Consider the following 21,325-nt stretch of genomic DNA (forward strand, 5'->3'; position numbering starts at 1 on the left):
TGCAAATTTCTGGAAAGTACAAGGAAGTACAAATGGATTTGGCCAACATTCAGTTAACAAGACACATAAGGGCTCATTCATAGTAAAGAGCAAATCCAGGGAAAGGATGCAAATTTGCCCCTGGCCAAATAATTTTGCAATGCAAGCGGTGCAAATACAAGGCAGGGAAAATACTGCTTTTGTATGTAGCACACAAACACTGGGCAGCTTACAATGTTCAATTTAGAGTTGAGCTAGGGCCTCTCCTCTTGAAAATCCATATCTTTTCCACATTTTAAATCTACCCACCTGCAGTGCAACGTGGCTTTGCCAAAGTGTACAAATTGCACCATCTTGCTGGAGTTACCATGCCTCCCAAGTGTCCCAATATCAGGACAGACCTGATGTCCCGCTGTCTCACCCGGGGACATGTATGTCCCACAGGTGGGAACGTTAGGAAGTATCTTCTATTCGCAGCTGCTCATGACATTCTGCAAGACACCTAGGACTTGGGAGAAGATTTTACATTCCAGCATGCGAATGACCCAAAGCCTACAACCAAAGTCATATTGGTGTTGTTTCAAGTTAACAAAAATAATTATGGAGAAGTCCATTTAAAATCCAGTCTTTGATTTCATTGAGAAATTGTGCACTGATACAAAATTGCTCTTCTCTTTCAACCCGATGGAGCGTAATGCTGCAATGTTGAATAGGCAAAAATTTCAGACTCCAGATGTGCAGAGCTGGTTGAGACTTAACCAACCAGCCACTTAATTAATTGCAGCTAAAGTTATTTGTACCACATAGTAAAACAGGGGGTAATGAACTGACATTTTTTTTATGTGATATTAATTAGGAAAAAGCTTTAGGGGCGCATTCAGTTGTCAGCGTTAACGCTAACAAACGAGCACTCAAAAAATATTACCGTTTACAGGGTAATATTGCGTGCAAAAACCGTTAATACGGTAGTTTAATCGTGGAATTTCAGCTCGCCGCTCAGGGAGCGGGTAATTACCGTATTAACGGTAAGATTTTTTGAGCGCTCGTTTGTTAGCGTTAACGCTAACAATTGAATACCCCCCTTAGAGTTTATTTTTTGTTATCAGGAGAAGAGAAACTAGAATCGAATGTTTAGTAAGCGATTAGCCTTTCCTGCCATTGGTGCAAACACCCAAACAATTAACTTCATACTGTAGAGAAGCACAATGAATGCCTCAAGCGGCCTTAAAATCAATGTTGGCTCTCATTAACATAAAGTGCACCCCTACATTCCCTGGATGCAGCCATTTTGAGAGCTCATCTAATAATCCGCCTATCAAATAACTAGGAACCGGTAACATCTCTTAGGCACTTCAGAATTGATAGGCTGCGTTCCCATCACTATTAGTTCATACCACAAGATGGCTGCCTCCACAGGTACACTTCAAGCTTTTCATTATGGACATCCTTTCACGCCGCTCTTCTTCTGCCTCCCTTTTCGCTTTGCCTTACACTGGCTCCCTTTCCCTACAGAACCCTTTACAAACTCCTTACCCTCACCTACAAGACCCTCTCCCACTCCACTGCACCATACATCTCCAACCTCCTCTCCATTCACTCTCCCTCCTGCTCCCTGCGAATTACTGTTGCCTCTCCTCCACTCTGATCACCTCATCCCAATCTTCCCTCGTTCTATCAGACTCTCCTCTAGTCTGTGAATCTTCCACTGGCACTTAAAACTCACCTGTTTCTAAAAGCCGACCAACCATCATAAACATCAACAATTATTTATATAGCGCCAGCAAATTCTGTAGCGCTTTACAATTGGGACCATCAACCTAACCATCTCTCCATGCTTGACTGCCTGACCTCTCTCTTTCCCCATCCCTCATTCGTGCTCCTCTTGCGCTAGATCCCCTCCACTGACTCGCCCTTGTGCCTGCTATCTGCTTGCCCTTCCTTTAGGATGTAAGCTCTTACGAGCAGGGCCCTCTTCCCTCCTGTCTCTATTCCTATTCTTCTGCTCCAGCCACACTGGCACTTACTATGGAGTCTTGACATTCCTCGTTTATCATTCTGTGTGGTTATACCCTTTATAGTTTACTGTTTGTATTCTGTACGGCGCTGCAGAAATCTTGTGGCACCTTATAGATCAAGGATAGTAATAAAAAAAATATAGATCAATAGCCAAGGGCTAGGTGCAGATTTTGTATACAAACAAATGTGCCCTATATAAAATAGTAGAATGAATGTGGCCAGTATCTTTAATAATAGTTTCTTCTTGGCCTCCTCATTCTCTAAAAATCAAAGTGCTGGGGTCAGCCCAGTACAGCATTTCCTCAAATCGCCGACAAGCAAAAACATACGCAGTGGAAAATACTAACTGCATTGCTGCAACTATAACCAAACAGAATATTATTCAGTTTAGAAGGAGTGAAAAAAAAAACAAGGAGATGGATGCACTATTTATTAATGTCTATTCCTTGTAAGTGATATTTTTACTATTTCATTGTTTACTCAGTGAAGTTCAGAAGAAAAAGTACCAAGCAGACTGGCTACATAACTTCTGGAACTGTAGGAAGATTAGGAAATTTTGGTATAAAGTTGTTGATTTCATTAACAACACATTTAAATCAGGGGTGACATTGGCCGCAGAACCTCTCTTGCTGGCTGACTTCAACAGTTGGAAGGAATGCCTACCCTGATTTTGCGATTTTGGGCATCGCCAGTCCCCCCATCTCTAGAGATGCTCAAAATTGAAATTTTGAATATTATTTATTTGGACAGAAGAGCCATTCTTCCGGACATAGAAAAAGGTGGAGAAAGATTTCAGAAGAAATGGGGCACTTATATTGAGTCGCTAGAACCCTCGATCCAACAAAATATCTATAAATTATTTGAATATACTACTTGGTATTTACTTAAACAATTAAGCTAATTCTTGACCCGCTTAATGATAAAAAAAAAAAAAAAAAAAAAAAAAAATCATTTACTCGTGTCTAAAGATTCTGCTTACTCTCTCGGATGCTGAGGATTTGAGTTCACTCTGAATACAGAGAAAAATTACAAAAATAATCTCTAATCTTATTACCTCTATATTCCCTAAGAGACACAGACTACTACTAGGTTGGAAAAAGATTGATCTGTAATGTTTGGCTGACTTCTGCTCGCTAAAGTGGCAACTACTCCCCCCCCCCCCCCCTTTTTTTTTTTTCTTTCTTTTGTTTTCCTTAAAACCGTATTTTTCTTGTTCTTTTCGATATAGATTTTAAATTGTTATAATCATAAAGCTATACATATTGTCGATATATAATTTAAGCAAATTCAGTCATTGGACTAAAATTTTGATTGTATATGAACGCATCTAAATAAGTAATTGGTATTGTATACTTTGTGTTTGTTACTGTTACTGTCATGTCTTTTTCTGACTTCTGAGAAAAACTAATAAAAAGATATAAAAAAAAAAAAAAAAAAAAATCACCAGGGAGAATTTCCTCAAAGCTGCAGTGAGACTGCCTCCAGAACTATGGAGTGTCTTTGAGCATGCATGCAACAAGTAGTTTCAAGTCCATAGGAAAGCATGTTGAGCCATGCTCATTGTATAGGGGGTTTAAAATGATTTCAACATAAACAATTGTAGACAGGTTAGAGTAAAATATCCTGTGTATCTATGTGGCCTATGCACAATGGAGGCAGCCATCTTTTCAGCTGAACCAATAGTCAAGAGATTGTAGTTTAGGCTGAATATTGGTTCAGCCCACCAAATGACTGAGTGTGACAAGTCTACTTTGATACAGTATATTTTAGGAAAATGCATGAGCCTTATTGATGCATTTTAATAAACAGACTTTAAATAGCACTTTGTGACCTAAAGATGCACTGCCGACAACCTGGAACTTGTTTAGAACAGTTGACAGACAAAAAAAAACAACAAACAAGTATGAAATTAGAGAACTAGGATGACAGGCAGTGATCAAAGTGGAAATTTAGAAGTGGCGGTATGCAGGGGAGGGCTGGCAAATTTTAGCCCAGGGGGTAAGACTTGACTCAGCAGCCTATTAGGAACATTTTAAAGAAAGAAAAATGCAGGTGGCCCAGTGACCCAGCCCAAAATAGCCTACTATGGGACTGGCCCAGGGAGCGGATACCTGGCGGTATAGTAATGTAGAAATGGTGATATGGAAAATGTAAATGAATGGAATTTGACAGTTTTGCAACCACAAAGTAAGAGAAGCAGAGGTACAGCATACCACCGTATACACCCCACTTCCATCACTGATGACAGGTAACATTTGCAACATTGGATATTCTAAAGTTCTGTATTCTTACTTTAAAAAGAAAAAAGCCTATGAAGAAGCCAGTAAGAGAAATGTATGGTCTAGCTGGTATTTTCAGCAGCCTTAAATTTTACTGACTTAGATATTGATATTTCCATGTTCAGGTCATCATCTTCATCTCCTGTTTGTCCATGTATCCCAAGCGGGATGTACACCTCCCAATTGCAATGCGATACCATCAGAGAATGAAAGCAAATAGCAAGTCACAGACTGAAATGCAGATATTTGTAAGGTCCCCAAACGGTACAGGGCTCTGTGAGGTTCCTGTCACACTACTGCAGGAAGATTGTGTGTCAAATGGACAATGAAAAAATGTATACACCCAACTTGGCACACAACAGCTGAATACCTTTCATGCTCATGGCAGTCTCAGTCCTCTTTGTAAAAAAAATATGGTAAGATCAAGCAAGGTGTCCTTCTAGGTTATTTACATTTCAAAGTGTAGGCAAGTCTCTAATTTAGTTCTCACCAGACAACAAGTTTGCACAATGGCTGCTAGTCCCAGTCTACTGAATGTGAACAGTCAATGATACATTTAACTATGATTATATTGTATTTTTTACTTAAAAAATAAATAAATAAAAAAATCTAAATAATTTCTAAACTAAAAAGGTATAGCCATCAGGATCCTAGTTTACATTTTCTGTTTCACAATATGCTGTTTCTTTGTAAGTAGTACTAGACTATCTTTAAAGAGACCCCAAGCATAATTTTTGTTGACATTATATGAAATACTGATTTACAATTGACGAGTGCTTAGGAAGGTTGAGTTTGTAGTTTATAAGCTAACCCCGTCACTATGAAATACTACACTAAGGTTCAATAGCAGATCCTTGCAGTTAATAAGCTTCTTTTTCCAAATGAGGTCTGAATACTCCTAGAAGTGTTCATGTCATCCAGGAGCACTGAAGATACAAAGACAAGCTCCCCCCCATACCCTTCTCGAGGGGCAGATGCCCCCCATCCCATTTGCATTCCTGCTTGAATCAGGCCCAATAGGTTTACTGAGAAAAGTGGTGAGATAGGGAAACAGACACTATTATGAAAAAAATGGTGGAGTTTATATTTCCTTTCTTTTAGGATCCAGAGTGGGGTCTTGTGTTCAATGCTACAGAGGAACATGCTGAGTTTTGCTGATTTTGTGTGCAAGTCCACCATCTCTACAGGAGCCTTGCACAGCAGGTGTTTGTTACCTGATATCTCTTTAAAGAGTTTGAACTACCCTGGAACAATTGCATCACTTAATGGCATCAGTCGAGGGATGCTGTATCAGAGAGGTTGTTCATGGCCAAAAATGGTGGCACATAATTGGATGTGTGCATTACAAGATCACATTCATTCAAGTGGTGCCCTTTTGGCCAGGAATTCTGCTGTTTCAGTGCCTAGCAGCCGATGGCGTTAAAGAATAGGATTGCCCAGGTGTAGTCCAACACCTTTAATTAATTAATTATAATCTATTTAATTCATGAATCTACCCAAGATTCTGAATTATAAACAGTAGATCCCATACAGTTATACAAACAGCTATAGTATGGTGAGAAGGCATTGAACAGGGTTGGTGGAATATGGCCCTGGCATTGATGCTGAAGGAGAAGTGCTACAGAGATGGAAACACAATGTAGAGAACTTTATTCACACAAAACATAAAAAAATGTATAAGTTTGTGCAATAAGATAACCGTACCCTCCTTAAAGCTGTGTGGTTAATTGAAGTTTCTCTACCAGTATGTTGTGATGGACAATGGACCTTTTCCAAAATGCAGCTATCTGCAATCTGTTAGCTAGTGTTCTCTGTTACCAGCCATTTCAAAGCCTGGGTGCAGTGTCCTTTAATGAACTTATCAACTTTGATGTGATAGAAAATAATCTTCCCCCCATGATCAAAACTTTATTTCAAGCCTGAATTCTGTAAAGCTCCTGAAAGAGGCCTCAACTGTAACACATTTTAAGTGCATACGTTTTGCTTTAAAAACATATTTTATGTAGTTCTTTATAAATAAAACAGATGTAGTCCTATGTCTGACAGATGCTCTCCTTTATAAGAAAGTGTTGGCCACCAGGGGCACTGTTTGCCTAAAGTGTGAGCACTTTCATGAAGCTGAATAAGTTCATATATGCAGGAAATTAAGATTCACTGTAGAGAACTATATAGGTTCCATGTGCTTTGCTGAACATTTTGAGAAAAACAGTAAAATAAAATCTAACATATATATTACATTTTAGCTCTGGTACTTGTATTCAAGACTATTTTAGCATACAATCATCCGTATATAATAGTTAGAATAAAACGCCACTCTTATGATACTTGCATTGCACCACCTCTCTCCCTGCTTGGTTGCATGGTTGCAAGAGTACAAATTACAGCCAGTCCCTACTGACATTACATTGCACTTGCTCACGTGATCCGTGTTCATGCAAAGCTCCATGGCTCTCTCCTTATCTTGCATCTGCTCCCAACGTGAGCAGTCCTGAAGGAGATGTGCTCTGCCAGAGCAGCTTCTATCACAGGGGAAGTCAGTTAAGATAGCAACCAGGCACAGTTCCCATTGTGTGTGCCAGGTTCAACAAATCCAAAGTGCCAAGCAAACACTGTGTGCCTCAGGTTATATGGCTTCTGTCTAACTGCTGGAGATATTTTTCTGCAAATCTTTAGAAGTACACACCTTCCCGTGGACTTTACCCACCCACAGTTCATTATCAATTAAAAGGTACAAATATTGTCGGAGTAGTTAAGAAGAATGATGGCCAGGCAAGAATTGCTTCCGTAAATCAACTCCTAAAAAAAAAATCACTGTGACAGGAGACAAAGTACTATGAACTGATGATTTGGACATTGGTTGAGTCCCCACAATGGCTAGCTCCACTGTGTAAATGACAAGTACACGTGAAAGATATCAAACATCTAGTGATAATGCTGCCCTACAGATTTTAAAACTGAAAAGCAGCAGTCACGTAGAATCAGCAGGTCTACAGATGTATGACTATTACAACACTAAAGTAGCCAAATGTCCTGGCTTTGTGGCAGAGGCCTATAACAGAAGGTTTGTAGATTTGCGCATCATTTTTTTTTTTATATTAATACTTCATGGTGACCATATGCTAACATGCACACAACCAGTTGTGTACGGTCCTAATCATTATAACTTTTCAACAGTGTTCAGGACAGAATTCTCATCTGCCTCAAGAATTAAGGACAGACAACTAGGTCATCAATCAGCCTTATTGATTTTTATTTTAATTGAAGCACTTGTAGGCACACATTATATATATATTATAGATATATATATATATATATATATATATATATCTCTATATCTATATCTATATCTATATCTATATCTATATCAGAAAGGCATATCACAAAGTACTGCTGTAATGGTATCTATGGAATCAAGAAGAAACTCTAAAATTATCCACTTCCAAACTCTAACTAATATGCTGTCATTAACCTATATATAAAAATAAAATGTACAAAAGCTCATTGGCCATATGGTAAATGCAGCTAAATGTTTGATTGCAGCTCACTGGAAGGATACTGCCCCCCCCCCCCCTCACTCTCAGCTACCATTAGCAAAATTTGGTCTATTTCCAGAATGGAAAGCATTACAGCCGTCCTTCAAGATAAACCAGAGAATTTCCAAAATACATGGTCTCCTTGGAGGAGCCATTTCAATGCTGAACCCCCATTAACAACCATCTGACACCCATCCGCTCTCAAACTATGATAGTTAGAGGCTTGGAACATCTTGTACTTTTAAATGATAGCCATTGACAGTCTGATTACACCTCCTTATAGCCAAGTTTGTCACTATTTTTCCTCTTTACCACTTGATTCAGGGAACAAAAGGTGATAAACTCTTCTCCCCCCCTCCCCCTTCACCCATTGTTTGTCTTCCCCTTTCCCCCAAGCAACAAAAATAAGAAAAACAACACTCTCGTTCCTTTACAGTAACATGCCAATTTACTATGTACTGTTTCGAGTTTTCTTTTATGTGTATTTCTGTTACCTGAAGTGAAGTGTTTCACATATATGTCATATGATGTCTCACTTTCACGACTATGTTGTTTTGAAAAACTTTAATAAAAATTTACTTTTCAAAAAAAAAAAAAAAAAGAGTAAAGATTTGAGTTTAAATTAGTTTGCAACCCTCAAGAATTGTAAATTAGTTTATGAAACTAGCCTTACTGATCATAAGTAATACTTGTGCACTGTGACATCTCCTACTAATATATACTGCAAAGGAGAAAATATACTAAGTATAATAATTTTTTTCCTTATTTGTAACCAATGTCCATAAATGCCAAAAGAACAATGTAACCCAGTAGCTATTTTGTCATTTAAAAAAACAAAACAATAGAATGTGTGCTTGCCCTTGCAAAGCAAATCCTTTTTCTATATGTTGAGTGATTTTGTTTTCAAAAACAAGATCAGGGGGTAAATCTACTAACCTGCTGATTCCTAGAAACACAACCTCCTAAACTCCTGATCCGCCAGATCTACCCCCAGCTGAACCTTTAATACTGTGTCTATTTCTCCACTTCATTGGGATAATGTTGATATGTACATACACATATGTCGTGTGGTTTGATTTACAATGTTATGTCTGCTCCCCACTATGTACCCTCCCCTCCTTTTTTTCTGTATCCCCTTACCCTTTAATCTTAACCTTAATAAAAATGATTAATGTTAAAATACAAACCTGCGGATTTTGCAAGTCGCCAATATTTGGCAATATGCAGGGGAAATTTAAAACCGCAATGTCTTTGAAGGCAAAACCTGCCTTCAAAGTCATTGCCGTTTTAAAATTCCGCTGCAAAGTCACCAAATATCGGTGACTTACAAAATCCGCAGGTTAATACATCTGCCACCAGGAGAACAAAGAGTGGGCTGAATTGAAACAAAACTGCACATTCCAACATATAAACAAAGATGTGGGGAAAATTAACCATGTCACTCCCGTACACTGTGTATGTGACCATGGCATGTTTGAGTGGACTGTTGAAGGATGAAAGAGCCATTACTATGACTTACATAAAACCTCATATTTAATGGGACAGTTTTTGGCAAGGAAGCTGCCAGCATGTTTTAAGAATGAGAAGGAAAATAGTTAAAAGTATAATGACTGCAAAAGATAAAGGTTCAGATAATAGAGATAAAAGGTTTCTGTCAGGACAAACACCTGTAAAATGTATTGGAGCCACAAATATTCACGAGAATGCCTCAGCGATGTCTTTCCCAGTGACTTGCTAGTGGGCTGTGGGCTGAACCATTATTCAGCCTGTTTGAATGTGTGTAATTTGGTAGGTCCTTAATAAATAAGGTACCACAGTTGAATATGCCCTATTAATTCACTAGAAACTGAGTCAATAGTTCCCTAAGGAATGGATAGGCTGAATATAGGTTCCACCAGAAATATGGCTGCCTCCACCATTTCACATATGTCCTCCCAGCACCTACTCCGCAGAAGGTGACAGACAAGGCAATGTGCAACAACGGTCAATATTTACATTGTACTAAAGAAAAGTATCCCTTATATAGCCCAATTCCTGGGAAGTTAGCAGATTCTGAACTTGTTGTTTTGGGTAAATTTAGAACACACAGTACTTCAAAACTGCCTAAGTTATTGATAAAACCTTATGTAAACACATTAATCCTTTCATTTGAAATATGTGCAGATCTGACGTCTCAAGGGCAGAACCCCCGCTCTTGTCTGCACTGTCCTGCAATGAAAACTCAAACTAAACACCATGATGGCTTACGCAACCTGGGAGTTGCTTTCTATTGGTGTACTAAGGGAGGGAATGAATAAGGGTACCAAATACTCCTCTGTATAAAACTTTGGTAGGCTCTCATTTATTTCACCTTACGGCTTGAGAGTATGGATGGTCTGTTTACCATAGGGATCAACTGGCCCTAGCTCACTTGGATGTAGCTATAGCCAAAGTAGCACATGCTACTGAACCTAACATCTCTAAGGGTCCACTCAGCATGGTTGTGTATTTTATTCACTCAGCAAAAAAATATTTGACCTCTACTTAGTACAAATGGAATGTGTATATAGCTTAGGCATCTGTGTCAAATTGGTTAAAATTAACCAATTATTTAATGGACATGAAATATATTTTATTTAAGGGGTATGAATTTAGAAGTGGTGCACTTGAAAGGAAGACATTTTTATTAACACGTCTTCTGGAAGACCACATCTCAGTCGGGTTATTAAGTTGCCTGTGTACTATGTGGGGAATTATAAGGAAACTTACAGGGTAAGAGCTGTGTCTAACTCTGTAGAACCCCCATGCCGTATGTCAACATTCCCCTCAATGCAGCAGGCAGACTAGACAGCCATCGGAGGTGTGTGGCATGTGTCTGGCTCATACACTACCATTGGAGTGACTGGGCACGTCTTGGTGCCATCCACCTCGTCATAAATATGATGATGTCAATAGAGGTTTCTACAACTTTAACGCCAAACTTTTTTCTTTCCGTAATTAAATTCTTGATTTTATGCTGGAAAAGATATATGGCAGAAATAACTAAACTATTTTAGTCTTTATTTGTATCATGTGGAGGAAAGCAAATTTTGTCTGCTTGTATGGCATATAGTGAGTTTGTTTACACAGGGCAGACGGTCACGAGTGGTCCTCCGAGATCCCTTCTGCTTACAGCCCCCTGACCCACCTACACCCTAAACAAATGGCTGATCAGACAGTTAATTCCTTCTACCTATAGTTGGAAAGAAAATATCTTTGAAGCTTCAACATTGTTCATCTTTCGATATGCCGTTTAAATACTGCACAAGGCTTTGACACAGAATGTACAGAAGTCCTTTTTGTACAAAATTTTCAATTAACAAATTTCTTTAGAACTCTGCAGGATTAACCATAGAAAGTGTTAACACTTGTGTTAATGTGCCTTTAAAACTAGACTTTATCCATCTTGAATAAGGGTTTAATCGCCAAGTAGGAAGGGCATGGATAACGTTCAGATGGGGTGTGGGGTAGAGAGTTTACATAGGATTAAAAGAAATACCCACTACAACATGGAATATGAATTTTTTCCCCGGAACCTGAAAGGTCACTAACTCCTAAAATTGAAATTGAGATATATGAAGCATGTAGGTAGAATATTGTTATCTTTTATTGATATGGCACCACAAAAGGGTCCACAGCGCCGTACATAGTGCATAGGAGAAAACAGAACACAGCATACAGGGAAGTACAAAAAAACAAAACAAAGTGCAACTGAATTGACAACCCAGCTGAGGACAGGTAGACCAGGCAGAGGTTTGCGTTAATAAAGAAAGCTTGGGATCCAGAAAGGGGAAGGAAAAGATGAGGAGTGAATTAACATAGGATGGGCCTGAGCCTAGGAATGTGGGTGCAACTATCAGGACCAGAGACAGTAAATTAGGGGAAGGGAGAGAAAAAGACTGAGGCAGGAAGCCAGAGTCGAGGTTAAGGAATGAAGCTGGGGTGCCGGAAGAAACAGGTGACAGGAGGTAGAGGACACAAGGAATAGAGGGCTCTGCTTGCAGGAGGTTCAAATCTAGGATAAGGAGCACACTAAGAGGAAACACAAGGGGGGTCAAGGTGAAGGGACTAGCTGAATGGAGTGCAGAACGGGGGCTAGAGTATTCAGGGGACTGGAAACCTGAAGGGAGAGCAGAAAAATGGGTGGTGAAATGAGGAGGGAGAAAGAAGGAGGGTAAGGTGTAAAATGATAAGTGAGGAAGCATAAAGAAAGGGGGCAGAGGAGAGAGGTGAGACAGAATAAGGGTAGGTGATCCTAAACAGGTGGGATTTGAAGGATCATTTGAAGATTTGCAGACTAGAGGATAGCCTGATAGAATGAGGAAGATTGTTCCATAGAAGCATGGCAATCTGCTACAGAGTGGCGCCAGAGCATGTCTGACATAAATAGTTCATTATAAGCCCTTTAGCCATCATAGAATTCTATCTCTGGCATGGAATAAATAGAGGACCACCAGTTACCCAAGTCTCCACACGCCGCCTAGCAAGCCTCTACTCTGAAATATAAGGCTATAAGGCCAATAATATGTTGGATAGACGTTTTGAAAGCTAGCTCTTTTTCAGCTAGAAAATAGAGCTCAAATCTTCCCCTTTCTGACACACTTAAGAGAATGGGGAATGCTCATCCATGTCACAAAGGAGCGATTATGCGGAAAACATTGCATGCAGTATCTTCAGAGCTTAATAGCTCCCATGCAACAGGGGACAAGCATGCCCTATTCCCCTTAATAGTTAAATTACTAAAGTGATCCTAAAACGGTAGCATGTTGGATTTTGAATGTGACATCTCCACTATGCACATTCTCAAGTGTGTCTGCAAGTCTACAGACGTAGGTGCATTTACAGGGTCAGTGGCGAACTCTGGGGAATGGGCATGCAGCTTGCAAGGTCCTGGTGAGGCAATTAGGCCCACTAGCGGAAGAAAAGAAGCAACAGTGCTGGTCCGCTTTTTAGTGGCTTATAAAGGATCCTTTGTGTCACTTCTGTCTAGAGAGTTCCAGGAAAAATCCTGTCAGATACTAAGTTCCAATGGCATGAGATTGTTATTTTACTTTCATTCTGTGCAATTCTGGATCACAAGGTTAGTGTGGAGGACATTTGAATAAAATTACTTATGTTGCATAATATGCAAAAATATATATGTTTTGCAACTCTGACTGCCGTTACTAGAGAACAAAAAAACATTGTCCTATAGTGCCCAGTTTTATTTGTAATGCACTTATTGTTATCTGTCTCTCTTCCTCCTTTTATGTTATTTTACCAGAATAATAATATATTTACAGCATGTAAATAAATCTATGTATGAACAACAAAACATGCCCTTCTAACTTGAGGAAAATAAATATATTTACAATACAAACATTTGTTAGTTTTGGTTAAAAAAAACCCCCAGTGGTAGTCAATCAAATCAACGCAGAAAGTCATTAGGAGATTCAGATTTTGTTCACCTAAGACAGGCAGCCATTTTGTGTCAGTGATGTCACTTGTTCCTAGTTAACTAATTGACAGCATTGTCTTGAAATTTGTCTCGGCTCACCAAATGGCCGCCTACATCTTAAATGAAACTATATTTTGTGCGTAGTTTTTCTTGAAGATATGAGCATAAGCTATTACATGAATATTGGTCCTGTGGATTTAAGGGAAAATAAGAATTATATTTCTTGGGTTAAATCACAATTACCTTTGCGAGGAGTGGGTTGACTGTAATAGTCATATATTATGGTATTAAATGGTCATCCATACATTTGCCAGAATATTGAGATTATAACCCCATATTCACCCTAGAAATCCTTTTACAGCCGCCTACACTGGATGTAGGCAATGGGTACTCTTTAATACACATTACAGCACACTAAAATGGAATCGTTCCAAATAGCAAAAAGGAACAAAGGTTTCTCTTACCTTCAGTGAGTCAAAGCAGGCAATAACTCTCCCATTTTCCACGTGACAACTCCGTGACGGATGAGCAAACTTGCACTCTGCATCGGACCTTGAACAAGTGCCTCTCTGGAATTCCCGACATACTTCCAGTGTCAGCCATTTTGTGTCACGCACCAAGGAGACGTTAACGGCCATATTAAAGATAGGTTGCCCAAACCCAAGAGAAAACACCTCCTTTGTTTCTTACTACAATCGTTTTCTTCTTAAAACAAGGGGTGACAAGGAAACGTGGAATTCAAGTTTAAATGAATAAAATAACTATTTTGTCACTTTGGTTAAAAAAAAATTGTCAGCACTTAAGGTTTTTTTTTTTTGTTTTTGATTTTTTAAAAGTCAATTTGTATCTGTTGTAGAGTCAAGAAAAAAAAACAACATAAAAATCCAACCATAAAATAGACGATTTATCAGATAAATTGAAAATAAAAATAAATCTAATTCGAGGCCAGCTCTTAAAAAAGTGCAAATGTCAAAGTTTGAATGTGTTGGCTTTTTTGTGCCACTTGTGAAAAATCGGTGGGGGTTAGCCTATGCAGACTTTTAAAATAATTCTGTGCTCTCAACTTAATGGTTCCAATTATTTTTGTGAAAACGCATCAGCAATTGGCAGAATTTCAGTTCTTCAAACAAAATGTGACGTTCTGTTTGTTGGATTTTTTTTTGCTTTTGTTCCGACGAAGAAACTATTTTTACAATTGGGCACAGGTGTGACTATTAATGAAAAATCTGTTGACTTTTGTTTAAAGGACTGAGTGTTGACATTATATTAAGTAAGGTAAGTTGCCGTCAGGGTTTGGTCTGCAAGCAACGGCAAAAGGAAAGATTAAAAAAAAAAAAAAAAAAAAAAAAAAGAAGAAAAAAAACAGAGGCAGCACTAGACAGAAATCCAAGCAGCGTTAGCTTCGGGAAAAAAGGCACGTTTCAGCAACCTGCAAGAAATAAAAAAAAATTAAAAAAAATGAGCAAATAAACTATATACTCAGAAAAAATGCATAACTTTTATCACAGACTCATAAAATAAAACAAGAAAACAATACTAGGATCTTTTAAAACAGGAAAACCTCTTAGATACTGACACTACGGCACAGTGCAGTCAGACATTGTGGTTAGAAAAAAAATGGCATTTCCTACACCTATCTGCGCATGGTGAAACATAGAAGCCAATTACATTTTCTGTAGCAATAGAACACTGGAAGACTGCCCAATAGCAGTGCTCGGTTTATGCTGGTCTATTTTGGCAGGCAATCTTTCTTTTTTTTCTTCTTCTGACCGCTGCACAGTAAGAGAATGCCAAGTGTCTAACATGTGCTATGCTTTTTTATATTAATTTTAAAGAAATGATTGAACCCAGGTAGGGGACTGTGTTTTGCTATAAATAGAAATCAGGCCAGGGATACGACAATACATAAGTGCTGTATGAGCAGAATCTAGCCTTCGGTTGGTGGCGGAGTGCCACAGGATGGGGGAAACAGATAAGCGGACAGCAACGCTGGATAGACATTAACTCTTTAATCCAGTGGCACAAAACCAAATGGGGCTCTATTGAGATTCAATCTCTTGATACAGGAATCTACCCTAGTGCAATCTAAGGAACAATTACTATGACATGGGTGGACAATAACATCTATCTGAATTAGTGTGTGTTCTATCTGCTGGACAGAAGAAATGAGCTTGTACATTACCATTTCACATAGATGATATACAGATACTCAACCAGTACATCACTGTGCAAACGACTAAGCAAATTCATTAACAGCATAGTGATAATACTATATAATAATCTCCTTTTACTAGGAGAGTCACATATTTAAGTGTATTTTGCCACATTTACAAAGCACACATGATGTGTACCGCCGAACACCTTGGTTCCACATTGGTAAGCCTGGATGGGTCGCCTAGTGCACAGAGAGGTACACACCTACTCTCCAATCTTGTGAGACCATCAACAAATGCGCCCAGGTGTGCAGAGGGCAGAATAAGTTGAGATGCACTATGCAAAACTGTGAACACCACTGAAGACTTCGTTGTCATCTCATTCATTAGATAGAATTCTGCTTTTCTCCTAAAAATACTCCTCAGTTTAGCCTCATATACTGTTCAATAAACCAGTGAGACTGTTTGAAGTATATCAGGTTGCCAATCACTGATTTAACTAAATGAAACAACTCCATTATTTGTTAAGATAATACAAAAAATGTATTTATATAGCACTTTTCTACCAAATAGGACTCCAAGTGCTCGATGATGAATACATGTCATTGGGATGCGATACATTTTTGTGGCATTGCACTTTTAAAGTAACTCATTGGCTGCGAACACATTCCATTCACCAGAGCTACATATCAAACTAATATTCTTATAAGGAAAAGCAGAAGTTGCCAAGTCCGGTCACAAATTAACTAATACATCCCAAGACTCCTCTATGCCAAGCGGGCTGGCAAAACATTGCAGAGATCTCTGGCAGAGAATGTGGCTTCACATACTTTGCTTGTTGTTTGAGAATGATGTGGTTTATGCAAAGTTACACAATTCTGTTCAGAGGATTCATTGGCTCTTGGCACAGACTACCCCAATGTGTCAGAGGCAAGTTTTATTTCTGTTTAACCTCTTGGATCCTCCAGCCGAGAAAAGCTGCAGGTTCGCTTCCAAAAAAAAGTTTAAAAGCATTGGACATAAATGTATTTGTTTCTTGGGAGAAGTCTCTCTCGTTTATGTAGCTTTGTTCTGGCTGCTAAATCACCAATACCTGGAAATTACAGACACTTACAGTACCGTGTCTGAAAAACAAGGGTAAACAACGCCATTTTGGGGTGTGCCACCAACAGTACGACGGACAATACCGAAAGACCATTCGGACACAGACTCGCTCACAAACATCAGGAGACATTTTCACAAATGCAACCATTGTGATTTCTAATCCAAGACTGAACTTATGCAACCGAAAACAGTGGCTTTCTGGGTGGTGCAAAATAACTCGCTTCTACTAGGCAGCTGGCAAGTCATGCTGATACTTTTAGTTCAACAGCTGTCAGGTTGCCTTTCTCCAAGTGAGCTGTCTTAAAAACAGACGCATGGCAGATGAATTAAAGAAACAGAAGTGCTACTTATAAAAGTAGAAGAATCATGGCACGGTTTGAAGTCTACTACAGCCAAAGGGGTTTTTGTTTTTTTATTGTGATTGACTGAGGGCTTTCCAAATATAAAATAAGGGTTATTATTAACTTGTGTCTAAATTTGGTGAGGAATGGGCACCCTGGGAGTCTTGTCTGTCTCTTGTTACCTACTATTGATTATAAAACTTACTTTGCTATGTGCCAAGTCTGAAGAAACAAGAAAAGACACCAACACAATATTATATGTTCTGCTGAACTGGTGCTGCACACATTAATCTAAATGACCAATACTGCAAGTCAGAGTTGAGGCTAATTTAATAAAGGAACACAGGAGTCAAACAACACTGGCATTAATATAACCTAACACTGCTGCAGTGCCTGGAATATAACTCCCACACATTAGAGATCTATCATATGCGTATATGTTTAACATGGTTTTTTTTCTATTGTTCCATCAGTCCTTTACGGGTGAGATGTTTTATCATTGCTATTTCTGCCTATGAAGAAATTAAATGGGCCACTAATATTGTTGCTAATCCTTTGCAGCACCAACATTTCCAGACAGTAAGATAATGTAATCCCCAAAATTAAAATGTTATATATTCTCCACTATATGAGAGATATCTGAACTAGTGTAATCCTCTATATGGCTTTAATTTAAATAAATTATATATAAATTATATATATATGAAAGAGGTGAGATTTGCAGTACACACACATAGCAGAAGACTTTATATAGAAATACATAAATAATGGTGTAACTGCACGTGGGCTGTTTGCAGCAGGCATCACCGCAGAATGTATGGATAGCCTTTCTGTCCAAGTGTTTCCAATAATACATTTCTTTACAACTCCATTAGATAAACAATATGGAACAGTGTTGTCTGTGTGCCTTTATCCTGTTCCTGACATGCTTTCTGTTTTTATAGATTATATATTAACATGCCTGTCTGTGGTCCACACATCTGCTCACAGAGTGACAGTGTGAGTAACAGAGAAACGGGATCACTCCAATTTTCATTCAAAGTCTGTCATTCATTCGCCAATTTTTTTTTTAATTTTTTTTTTTTTTTTAAGATTCATTCCAGCCATCCAGACCACAGACAGATCTGTCAATGCCCGTTTGTACAAGTATTGATCGTTAAACAACCGCTAAAAGTGGGCTCCTGCAATGTGCATATCTGTCCAGCCGACAAGTTAAGGTGTACAGCCATGCCACAGTACTTGGAGCTGCTCACAGAAAACCAATCTATGCCCAAGTTTGTGGATCTACCTGAAATGCACATGGTGGAAACAGTCATTCCACATCAAATCAACACAATTTAAAAAAAAAAAAACTACATTACATTCTCCAATTTCAATTAAATTTGGTATAATAAATGCTGCCATGGTATAAAGAAAACCCCCAAATTTTAGGCTGATATGTGCACTGGTTTTGAAGTTATATGCCCTTAAAGCTGCAATTTTTTAACTAAAAACTTGCTTTTAACGTTTATTTAAATTGCATTTGTAGCTCACCCGCTTGAGCTAGAGAGTTGGACAAGGTTTCATTTTAAACCATAGGTTTAAAACGAAACCAACATTGGTTGAGCTTTCCTTCAGAAGTTTAACTGAAAGGTAAAAAAATGTGTCCAGATAAAAGTACAAGACTCAAAACTGAAAAGTCCTTTTGCAGACAGGGAGCAAATCGTTCTTCTCCACCCCTTTATCTCATTTGCATAGTCATATACCATCAAACAAAATCTAATTTGTGCAAATTGGTGACAAGCAGGCACACTCATGCACCCAATTCATACTAAGCCAGGAGAAATGCCCCCAATCCACCTAACTCCTTTTAATGAACGCTCCCCACCCAACATGTTCCAACGCGTTGTCCCACAAATCCACAAACTTTTGTATAAAACAGGCTGTAATTGCACCAGACACACAATGTCACATGGTCATATTTGTGCCACAGGTTCTCACATTTTAGTGGTCAAAACATTTCATTAAACAATCACCAGATGGAGCACCTAAAATTCAGTAAGTGTGTTAATTTCTTAGTCATAGGCAAACCGAGGGGGGGGGGGGGGGGGTTTCCAAGTGTCTGGAAACCCCCTTCCAAGCCTGGGGCATTGTATAATTGAGGTTTCTGGACCCTGCCCCAGCTTCACACGGCTCTGCTCAATAAGAGAGAGCTGCGTGCATCTAACAGTACTGCACGCAGCATTGCCCATGTATATTATGGGGATAGGTAAAGTTGGGGAGCAGCCAAGCACTGTCTAAAATTATAGCCACACCTCCATGCATGCTGGTCACGCCCACTGGCGGCGTGGTGTGGAAACCCCCTCTACAAATCCCGCGTTTGCCCCTGTTTGTATAGCTACAATTAAAGCTGGCGTACACCCAGACATTTGCATTGTTTTACGAGTGGATGAATCTGTACATACATAAACAAACACTTGAAACTTGCAAATATTTTTCTGATGAATCAGTTTTCATGGGGGAAGCTTCATCATCATCATCATCATCATCAACATTTATTTATATAGTGCCAGCAAATTCCGTAGCGCTTTACAATTGGGAACAAGCACTGATCAGACATTACTGGGTAATACATACAGACAGAGGTAAGAGAACCCTGCTCGCAAGTTCTTTATTTGTAAACCAGACTTCCTGACTCAAATTGCTTGCAGCTATAATACATAGGATGTGACAGAGTTAGGGTAAGGGAATATATTACATACTGTGGTTGGTTCCCCCTTTCCCCAAACTCAGGCAATGCTTTGTTTTTAAATGCGCAGGGCAGCACGCCTATGTACAATGGGTAGGAAAATGATTTGAATGTTTTAAACCAAGTTGGGGTCAGGACACATCTAGTGGAATGGTGCTGTAGGGTCCCCCATTCCTCGTGGTCAAGTGTGGGTTCAGTCTGTCTGGGTAGTGTTGGGCTGCCTTCCCTACTCCCAAGTGCTTGGATCAAGAAAAAGGCAGTTCTGGGAGTTTATACAGTAGCTCTGTGTAGGATTCACTTGAACACTGCAGGAGCGAGTGTGAGAAGTAGGATGACGGTATTTGGGCATCTACAATCTGGTTCTCCACTTGGGGATTGGAAAGCAGCAGTGGTGGACCCTTTCCTGTAGAGTCAGCATTCCAATAAATCCTGCTGGTACACTGCCTCCCAAGGCGCTATGTTCCACTGCTGTGACCTGTTGCCTCTGTGGCTTGGGGGATGGAGCACTAAACCCCAGAGCAAGTCTACTGAAAGGTACTTTGGGTGAGAATATTAAACATAAATTTACCAGCCCAGACATAGTGGTGTCAGGGTGAAGAGAGGGCTGAGCTGCCCCCTGCCCCCCACCCCCCGGTTGTCCATGGACAGGCTAGAAAAACCACATGCCCCTGCCACTGAGTGTAATGTTAAATGTGTGAACAAGGTCCAGGGTGAGTCACATGCAATATAAGTGAATCAGCCTGGAGTCATTAAATGGAGAGGGGTTGGATTACCACCTGCCAACGTGAAATAGCTGTATAACTAGGGCAGCAAAGCGCCATGTAAAGTACCTGTGTGTCATCGCTACATTTTAGTGGCATATAACAGCTCTTTTAAGACCTGTTATTGTACAATAAACACTACTTTTCTTCAACATCCTGCTCTATATGTGCAAGATGCCTACACTTACTAAATTCCTGTGATCTAAAGATAAGAGCTGACACTTTTTTCCACCACCCGGCTGTCCTGTGTTGAACCCAGCACCCTGTGTAAATGCTCCATGCACTACCTTGTGGTCCTGATCCAGGTAAATGGTCAGGAGGACAGAGCCACAGTTACCAGCAAAGAGTTGCTGCAGCAGCTACACTGCACATACCGGCCGGAATATCATAGTTCCAGGTGCCGATGAAGAAGCCACGGAAACATTCAGTACAGATGAAACACGTTTCTTAAGGGGAAATGCCGCAACTTGCCCCCCTACCGCAAATGCAGAGAAAACAGCTGTTATAATAGGGACAAGTCTGATGTTTGATATTGGATTTTCATGTATTTACTTTTAACAGCACATCCGCCAAGTTAATAAATAAACAATAGAGAAGACTGGAAATCCCCAACTACACCATAGCTTCAGTGTTGAAATTTGTTATCGGTTGGCACTCACAAGACAATATTGTAAGTCTATATTCCAAAGGTTTTAATGACAAGTACTTGAATCATTAAGTTATTTTTATGGAAGTTTCAAAAGGACCACTAAAGCTAAAATACAGGTTACATCACACTACAAAGCTACTAATAATATTCACAAATATAATTTGTTACAGTCCCCATGACTGAACTTGAAATCCCTGACATAGCAGCTGTGCAAGGCACTGACACTTCTATCTTATCAGCCTTCTACAGCCAAGAGAGGCTGGCTGCAGTGTTATTCAAAAAGATCGCTAACAGGAAGTGGGCTGTGTGTCAGGAAAATATATTCCC

General features: G+C 39.3%; 1 protein-coding gene across 3 annotated transcripts in view; it reads right to left on the reverse strand.

The window, feature by feature from the left end:
* MBNL3 (muscleblind like splicing regulator 3) overlaps nt 1-21,325 on the reverse strand; it is a 113,480-nt gene that overhangs the window by 49,578 nt on the left and 42,577 nt on the right. For all 3 annotated transcript variants that reach the window (XM_075187250.1, XM_075187249.1, XM_075187247.1), the window contains exon 2: nt 13,727-14,691. In XM_075187250.1, coding sequence (XP_075043351.1) covers nt 13,727-13,900 — 174 coding nt within the window. In that variant the 5' untranslated portion in view covers nt 13,901-14,691. The remainder of the gene's footprint in view (nt 1-13,726; nt 14,692-21,325) is intronic.

The sequence above is a fragment of the Mixophyes fleayi genome, chromosome 9 (genome assembly GCF_038048845.1).
Source record: "Mixophyes fleayi isolate aMixFle1 chromosome 9, aMixFle1.hap1, whole genome shotgun sequence".
Classification (NCBI taxonomy): Eukaryota; Metazoa; Chordata; class Amphibia; order Anura; family Limnodynastidae; genus Mixophyes; species Mixophyes fleayi.